Source organism: Frankliniella occidentalis, unplaced genomic scaffold (genome assembly GCF_000697945.3).
Source record: "Frankliniella occidentalis isolate FOCC.00 unplaced genomic scaffold, Focc_3.1 Scaffold3, whole genome shotgun sequence".
Lineage (NCBI taxonomy): Eukaryota > Metazoa > Arthropoda > Insecta > Thysanoptera > Thripidae > Frankliniella > Frankliniella occidentalis.
In genome coordinates, this window is record NW_026267133.1 from 3,873,140 (window position 1) to 3,881,577 (window position 8,438).

The following is an 8,438-nucleotide window of genomic DNA, read 5'->3' on the forward strand; positions in this document are numbered from 1 at the left end:
GGGGGAGAAAGGTGCGTGATTTTTGAAAACGAGTTGATGTTTTCCTCTTTGCGTCCTGTCGCCTCTGCCTCTATTGCCACGCGGGTCCGGTCCCGCCACACACGCATCAATCATCTCGCCCGAAAACAAAAGTAATAAAAAATGTTTATTTAATATTAGAACGCTTCAATTGTATTTTTTTTTTCGTGTACCGGGTGTTAGAAAGCAGACACCATACTTGTGTCGCGGATTTGCCTACCCCCTCCAAACGCAAAGCGCCATCGTCGGCCATCGCCCTTGCGCCTGAGCCACAATAGACTACGAACCCGCAACACCCGAGTGTCTGCTCGGAATCACCCGAAAATAACAGTGAAACATTCCTAGATCACCATCGTGAAAAAAATTATGGTTAAATTTTCCATTATTTACAATACGAGATAGATGTTCCACACCCAGAAAATGGATAGTTGTAGCAACCATCGTATGGTAAGCCACGCGGACAACCATAAAAATATGGTTGTGGCAACAATCCTACGCCGACCATGAAAACAGCCAGCCATTGTCAATGTTGGTGGAACCTTAGACTGTCGGCTCAACTAATATTTACAAACCATATTTTTATGGTTGTCCGTGGCTTACCATACGATGGTTGCTGCAGCTATCCATTTTTCTGGGTGCAGCATATACGTTTCGACTAATCGACTCGACAAAATCACCCAAGTACGCAAACACGACTTTGCAGCGGGAAAAGGTTTAGTCCACGGTTTGGTCGGAATCGACATTCAGGCGCTCGTTATAATTACTCATTTGCGCTGCCTAGATTGTAATTGCGGTTCGATTTTCGACGACCACGAGCTGCTTGCGTCCGTTTGAGCCCAGCGCCACTGCAGCGGAGGACGTCCCGAGCGGACAGCAGGTGAGTCGACCGGAGAGGAGCGCCAGAGTTCAGTAGCCGGTGCAGCGCGGGGTGCAAGGCTCTGTCTGTCCGCAGGAGCTGCAGGGCCGGCTGTCCCCGCGACCCCTGGAGAATGGACTGGCCAGCGGAGGGGACCCGGGAGACGGTGCGAGTGGCGGAGGGGCTGGCGGAGGTGACCTGCATGGGGGCGGACGGCAACTGCCTCTTCCACGCCGTCAGCCACCAGCTGCGCGCCGTGGGCGGGGTCCAGGACGCCGCCGAGCTGCGGTGGCAGGCGGCCGCGTACATCAGGGCCAACCCCGACCAGTTCGAGGCGGCGTTAGACGCGGCCGCGGCGGACGACCCGCAGGGGTACGCGCCCTACAGGGACGAGGGCGGGCGCCTCGCGGACATCCCAGGGGCGGCCGGCCGCCTCGCCTCGAGGCTGGAGAGGGACTCCGAGTGGGCGGGCGAGGAGGCGCTGGTCGCGCTGGCAGCGGTCTACCAGACCCGCATAGAGGTCTACTCCGAGGCGCGGCCAGGCAGCGCTCCACCCTGCCGACCCGTCGACCCGCCCGATGTGCGGCCGGGGCCCCCGCTCAGGACGCTCAGGGTAGTCTACAGGCTGAGCAGGGCTGGCGGCGGGCAGCGGGTCCACTACGACAGCCTGCAGGTGAGTGAGCACAGAGTGAACCGCTGCCCCAGGGGCGGACACAGCGACCTAACGTCTGCGCCCCGTTCCAGAGCTGCACGCCCGCACCCGCGGAGGAGGAGGAGGGGAGGTCGACCAGAGCGCAGCCTGGGAGCGGACCGCAGCGAGACCCTCCACCAGCTGACGACCAACCGAGGTGAGTGTTCGGGAGGCGGCGGTCCGGGAGCCAACAGCGGGTGCGATATGAGAGACGACCTCTGACCCGCAGGATGCCCGAGGAGCTGCAGGAGGTCGTCCTGGCGCTGCGCCGCGGCCCCTTGTCGCCGGGGAGGCTGACCGGCGCGCTGCTGCTCGCGATGCGGCGGGGGAACGAGGAGCACTTCGTGGAGCTGGGTGCCGCAGCGGGCCCCGCGGTGGGCTGGCCTGCGCTGCTGGAGGACGCGCTGGAGGACGCGCTGGACGAGGCCTGGCGCACGGCCCGCGCGCTCAACCTGCCGCTGAGCGAGGACATGCAGCGGTGTGTTGTGTCCAACCTTACGCTGCTCCGCTACCAGGACCCGACGAGCGGCGCGCTGCCGGCCGCCCACGCCCACGTGCGGTGGCACGAGCTGTGGGGCCGCGTGCACCTGCTGCTGGAGTACTCGCGGCGCCTCCAGGACGAGCTGCAGCGGCTCCAGGGCCACGACCGGGCGCCGGGCAGCGCGGACAAGAGTGTGATGCTGGCCAGGATGTGCGCCCTGGCCGTGCACAACGTCAAGGGGTCCTTCTTGGCTACGTACAAGGACGTGCCGTGGGAGGAGATGGAGTACCTCCTCGTCATGTTCATCGAGGAGCGCACAGTGTTTGCAACCCTGGCCCACGCCGTGGCCACCGCGAGCACCGCGGCCCACCTGCGGTGCTTCAGGGAGCGGCTGGAGAAGTACGTGCTGGTGCACCGCGCCGAGCCCGACCCGGAGGCGGCCATGAGGAGGCTGAAGAAGGAGTCGCAGAAGGAGAGGGCTGATCTCAGCAGGGTGGTCGACAGCGCCCTCACGGACCTCAGAAAGGACTTCGCGCTGCTGAGGGACTGGTACTCGTTGAAGGAGATCAACGAGACCCTGGGCGTCACCAGCGAGGCGCTCAGTCTGCAGGACACCGACTGGGCAGCTTGGGGCTGGCTGGCCCTGCGGTGGGCGCTGTTCGTGGTGGGGGAGAGGGCGAAGTACTCCTGGACCTCACCGAACCTGTCCCCCCGCTGGGCCGTCCTCGTGGAGGCCATGGCGCCCGGCGGCGTCCTGAAGGTAATGTCTGCCGTCCGGGACGACCAGGAGCACGGGGAGGAAGGCTCCAACGCAAAGACACTGGCCTTGCCGAAGAAGGCGGAATCTAAGAGGAAGGAGCTGGCAGAGGAGTTGCAGAAACTGACGAGGGCAGCTCGAGCGGCTCTGGGGGCGGCAGAAGGTGAGGTGGAGTGGACTGACGACAGAGACTGGGAGGGAAAGGAAAGAGTGACGGCAGCCAAGACAGACAGCGACAAAGACCTAATAGGCGAAGAGCTTCTCAAAATACTGGAACCGGCAAAACATAAAGCGGAACCGGATTTTGAACGAATAAGTACGTTAGTCCGTAGGCAAATAGAATCCCCTTTAGGGCACTTCAGTTTATCATCAATGTCACTTTTATTTGCACGTGAACATATCCCGGAGGCTGTGCCGCGGGTCTTCCGCCTTCTCCTTCACAAGAGCGCGGAGCACACCGCAAGCTTCCAGGCTGAGCTTCGTGACGTCACTCCATCAGTGAGCAGCCCGCTAGACACTCTGAGGCGCGCGCTCACGGCCCTGGCCGCCGCTCCCGTTGCCCGTTGCCCGTTGCCTACTATCTTCGCTATCAACGGAGCTCTGCGGGAGCTCGCGTCCCGCTGGCACGAGCACGACAAGGTGACGCCCACGGACCTACCCTTCTCCCCCGCCCTGTTCGGACGCCAGCTGCGGAACTACCTCAACCACCTCGACGAGGTCTTCAGGTCCCCTCTCGAGCTGCAAGCCCTTTCCACTATGCTTCACAACAAACGCATACCGCTGGAGCACGGCGCCAGGCCGCGGCTGCGAGACCTGCGGTGGTCCCGGGCCGAGAACGAGCGGCTGCTGCGCCTCGTGGAGCTGAAGAGCGACATGTTCCGCTGCGCGAGAGAGGGCTACTTGTTCTGGCTGCAGCGCCTGGTGGAGGACGGCGCCGACGTGAGCGCCAGGGACTGCCAGGACCGCACCCTGCTGCACGCCGCGGCCCAGGGCGGACAGGCCCACGTGGTGCGGTGGCTGCTGGGGCTGGGCGCCGAGGCCGTGGACCCGCTCGCCGGGGACTGGAGGGGATGCACAGCCCTGCACGTGGCTCGGACTGCGGCCGTGGCGGAGGCGCTGCTCGCCGCGAACAAGACTGCGTACTCAGGTGGGTGTAAGGACACACTGGCAGTGCTGAGGTTGCACTGTAAATCAGAGTGTGATACTGACTGCACGTTTTTTGTGATACAAAAATTTTGCACGATGGTGTGATGATCATCGCAGAAGAAGTACAACATTAAATTCATATCGCTTGTATTTGAAATGATCATCCCTGCTTTGTGCGATACTTTGAGGTGTTATAGTTTTGAGCAATGTGCATCACCGTTTTGCAATAAATTCGAATCGGGATCCGAATTCATCGCGTTATTTTGCAATAAGTATTACACAAAATTTGAAAAATGAAAAGTATCAAGTATCACACTTTTTGTGTGACAATTTGAGTATCTGTTGGCTTCAGCACCATCTACGATAAAATCTATTCCCAAAGAGTTGACATATAAATCCCATAACTGATGGCCGATGGCTTAAGGAAAGGCTCTGGGTCTGAGGGTAGCCAATACAAGAATGACACTTGGTCGGAGCATGGCTGCTCGCGCTGCTCGCACTGTTAACGTGGTTAACGGCTAGGTCGCCTAGCTTGCCAAAATGTTGGCAGTCCTTTCTGATTGTCAAATTTTGGCCGTCTTTTAGAGGCTGCCAATTTTGGGCCTCTTTTATTGCCAAAATTTGCCCTCTTTGACTGTAACAAAACACTACTCGCGTGATACATGATAATTGTTTTATATCCCGTGACGACTGTTTTGTAATTATAACTATAAAACAAATAAGTCATTACTGGTCATTACACATGTTATGACTCATCCGTCCTGTAGGTCGAGATGAATGTTTTGTCACGATATTTATCGTCACCAATAAGTTTCTTATGCTCTGTCTTTATCCAGATCTCCAACAGTCCTGGACGCCTCTCCATGCAGCTGCACTGTGTGGCCGCGCCGAGGTGGTGGCCGTGCTGCTCAGAGACCCCCGCGGCCTGAATGCGGAGTACAAAGGGTGGACGCCCCTGCACTGCGCTGCCCATCGCGGCCACGACCAGGTGGTGCGTCTGCTCCTTGCGGTCGGCGCGCGCTACCAGGCTAACGCTCATGGTCACACACCTCTTGTCCTTGCTGCGTACTCCGGCAGCGCCCCCACGGTGCGGCTGCTGCTCGGCGCCGCCCCACGGCCCGATGACGAGGACTGCTGGAGGGCCGCTGCGTGGGCCGCTAAGCGTGCCCGCGAGGAGGCCTGCTCCGCGTTGCTGGACGAGCTCGAGGCGCGCGGGCTGCTGCAGTGGGGCCCGGAGGCGAGGAAGGTCCTGCTCGAGGCGGGCCGTGGAGGGAGCAGCGCCATCACGCTGAGGCTGCTGGACCTCCCCTCTGCCGCCCTGAGCGAGCGCCTGCACGACAACGGGAGAACAGTCCTACACGCCGCTGCCCGTAATGGCCGCGCTGAGCTCGTGCGCGCGCTCCTCAGCCGCGGGGCGGACCCGCTGGGCGAGGATGCTGATGGCAACACCGCACTGGACCTGGCAGCAGCGGGTGGCTCCCCGGACACCATCACCGCGCTGGTGGAGCACATCCCGGGCGGTTCCCTACAGGCGGCCCTCACGCGGGCGCTGTGTGTGGCCGCACTGAGCGGTGAGCTCGGGGCGGCGCAGCGGCTCGTCCACCACGGCGCGGACGTTAGCGCGGTGGACGGGGCGGGTGTCACACCCCTGAGCAGTGCTGCTTATTGGGGCCACACCGAGGTGGTGCAGTGGCTGCTGCTGCGGGGGGCCGACCCGCGGCCGGGCAGGGTCCCTCCTCTTCACCAGGCTGCAGCCTACGGGCGGCTGGGCGTGGTCAAGCTACTCGTGCCGCCGCTGCACGCGGGGGACCAGGCCCAGGACGACCCTGGCGGCGAGGAGCCGGGCCCGGAAGACATCTTACATGACAGCAGGTTCTGGCTCCTCCTCATGACGCGGCCGGAGCGGAAGGCCGAGGAGAGCGCGGAGAAGAGGCGCAAGCAGGAGGCGCGGATGGCGCAGGAAGCGCAGGCCGTGGAGCGCCTCGGGCTGCTGCAGCAGGTCAGTGAGGGCCGCACGCCCCTGCACTGGGCGACAAACGTGAGCGCGCTCCCCGTGGTGGAGTACCTGCTGAAGCGGGAGGAGGAGCTCCTGCGCTACGTTCACTCCCTGCGCAGACCCACCGGCGAGCCCACCGTGTACGCGCGGGACGCTGACGGGCGCACCGCCCTGCAGTACGGCGCTATGGGGCTCTGCGCGCCGAGCGTGGCCGAGGCACTGCTCAAGCGGATGGGGGACAAGGTGTGGCTGGCCCGGGGCCACAGGGACCTGCAGGAGGTGCGCGGCATGGCCGTGGAGGCCCTGGAGAAAGCCGTAACTAAGCCCGGCAGTGGCCGCCTGGTCCGCGCGCTCTGCGGGTGGCTGCTGGGCGAGAAGGAGGAGGACAAGAAGAAGGACAAGAAGGACAAGAAGGAGGACAGACTGTGGGACATCCGGCTCGCTGCCGTGGCGGCGCTGTGCTCCGGGCCGGACGAGGAGTGGCGCGCAGTGGTGGACCTGGTCAGGTGGCACCTGGAGGCGCTGCCGGTGAACCTGGCGGACCTGCGGCGGTGTGCCGTGCGGGTCATGCGCCGCTGCCTGCAGCTGGGCCCGCTCGGGGAGAAGGCGCTGCAGCTGCTGAGCCTGTGGGTGCGCGACCTGCGCGGCCTGAGCGAGGGCGCCCGGGACGAGACGCACGAGACAGTGTTGCGGAGGATAGTCTACGAGGCACTGAGAATCTCTGCCCAGAGGGGGGACCAGGACTCGGTCCAAGCCATCTGGCGCTCCCTTGAGAGAATGTCAACGTAGTATCTCTGTGACAGCCAACTCCCTCGCGGTCTCTCTTGTCGTGAAACAATAAGGTGAGGTGGTGAGCGATCAAGTACTCCCGAGTTCAAACCCAGAAAACAGGGGTCCATAACTTAACGCATAAGCGAATTTTGGGTTAGGTTAGGTTCGTAAACGGCTTGCGTTATTGGCGTTATCGATCTTATGACTTATTCCCCTGCACATTTCTGTGATTTGTTTATATGCATAACGCTTTAAACTAGCCAATAACGCGAGATATTGATCATAACGTTTAGCTTAAATGTTAAGTTATGGACCCCTGCCAGAAAACTAATTTCATGTATGTCAATGTCAATGTGTGTTCACTCTTAATTTTTTTGTATGATACTGCTTACACTCTAAGCACTTCCAAATGTAATTTTTTTAAATTGTTGATATGAATTTGTTTAATGTTTATTTATTTCATGTATGTGTATGTACTTAATGTACACTCTTTTGTACCGATTCCACTGTTATACTGTTTACACTTTTTATGTACTAAACAATCAATGTTTAATTATTTCATGTATGTGTATGTACTTAATGTACACTCTTGTGTGCTGATTCCACTGTAATACTGTTTTTACTTTTTTATGCTATATAAATGTATGTAAATTTTATTGTGTACAATAATTATATGTTGATGTTTCGTGAACGTTTTATCATCTGTTTACTTTAAATAACCCGGATAAGCGCGAACCTGTCTTTCCCCTCCCCGTTCTCTGACCGGAGGGAATCGTTGACGAGTACAATCAGTGTTCCTAAATTCGGGCGGTTTTTGAGGAAAAACGCCTGTGACTTCTATAATTTTCGAAATATGAAAAATCGCTGGGGATTCTAGAATCCTCACGTCGAGACGCACATACCACTCTCCGAAAATATTTTTTCGCACTAACGGTATCGTGGTGAGGGCTATTTGAATCGTGTCCGTATTTAGGAACCAATGCGTCATAAAGTCGGACAGCTTTCAACTTGGTGGTCTTACCTTTCCAGCAAATCCATAGAAGTTAAATTTTGTCAACGCATTATGGATTTGGAGGCGTCAATAGTGAAATACGGCACAATGTCCGAATTTAGGGCGCAAAGTCCGAATTTAGAAACAGTGACTTTACCCCCAGAGCACGTCGACGACGTGGTCGGGTGGTCGGGTGGCGGGGGCGGCGGCCTGCCTCACTCCCGCCTCTGCAGTGTAAAAACCAAGACAGCGCACACCGTCAAGTTGGTGCAAGTTTTTTCTTCTAATTATTATTTACTTCGTACGATGAGCCTACCGACAATAAATAAATAACATAAACACAACAAAAAACGCCAGCGAAACGGAACACAAACTCGTCTGAACGCGTCTAATATGATGGGCCGGCCGGCCGCAGCCGCTGTTACCCGCGCTAATCTTATCAGACCTGCTCCTCGTGTCGCGCGCAATTTAATTTGCGTTTACTACCCCCCCCCCCCCCCCCCCAATCTTATCAGACCTGCTCCTCGTGTCGCGCGCAATTTAATTTGCGTTTACTACCCCCCCCCCCCCCCAGCAGCGCAAAAGGTGTATTACGTTTCAGCAGAGTCACTTTTACGGGCGGAGTACTTTGCTGCTCTGGTGGGGGTGCGCCGGGCGGCAGGGTGCGCGGCGGAGGTAACCCGACACCTCGGGCGCCTAGGACATGTAGTGCGTTACACCGGAGGGTGCGG

At 58.8% G+C, this 8,438-nt stretch overlaps 2 protein-coding genes across 2 annotated transcripts in view; both read left to right on the forward strand.

Moving 5' to 3' along the window:
• LOC113215051 (uncharacterized) overlaps positions 1-7,407 on the forward strand; it is a 28,869-nt gene extending 21,462 nt beyond the window's left edge. The window contains exons 2-6 of the mRNA XM_052265983.1: positions 800-895; positions 971-1,547; positions 1,619-1,722; positions 1,795-3,950; positions 4,786-7,407. Coding sequence (XP_052121943.1) covers positions 1,008-1,547; positions 1,619-1,722; positions 1,795-3,950; positions 4,786-6,734 — 4,749 coding nt within the window. The 5' untranslated portion in view covers positions 800-895; positions 971-1,007 and the 3' untranslated portion in view covers positions 6,735-7,407. The remainder of the gene's footprint in view (positions 1-799; positions 896-970; positions 1,548-1,618; positions 1,723-1,794; positions 3,951-4,785) is intronic.
• LOC113201905 (uncharacterized) overlaps positions 1-8,438 on the forward strand; it is a 167,512-nt gene that overhangs the window by 37,244 nt on the left and 121,830 nt on the right. The window lies entirely within an intron of this gene.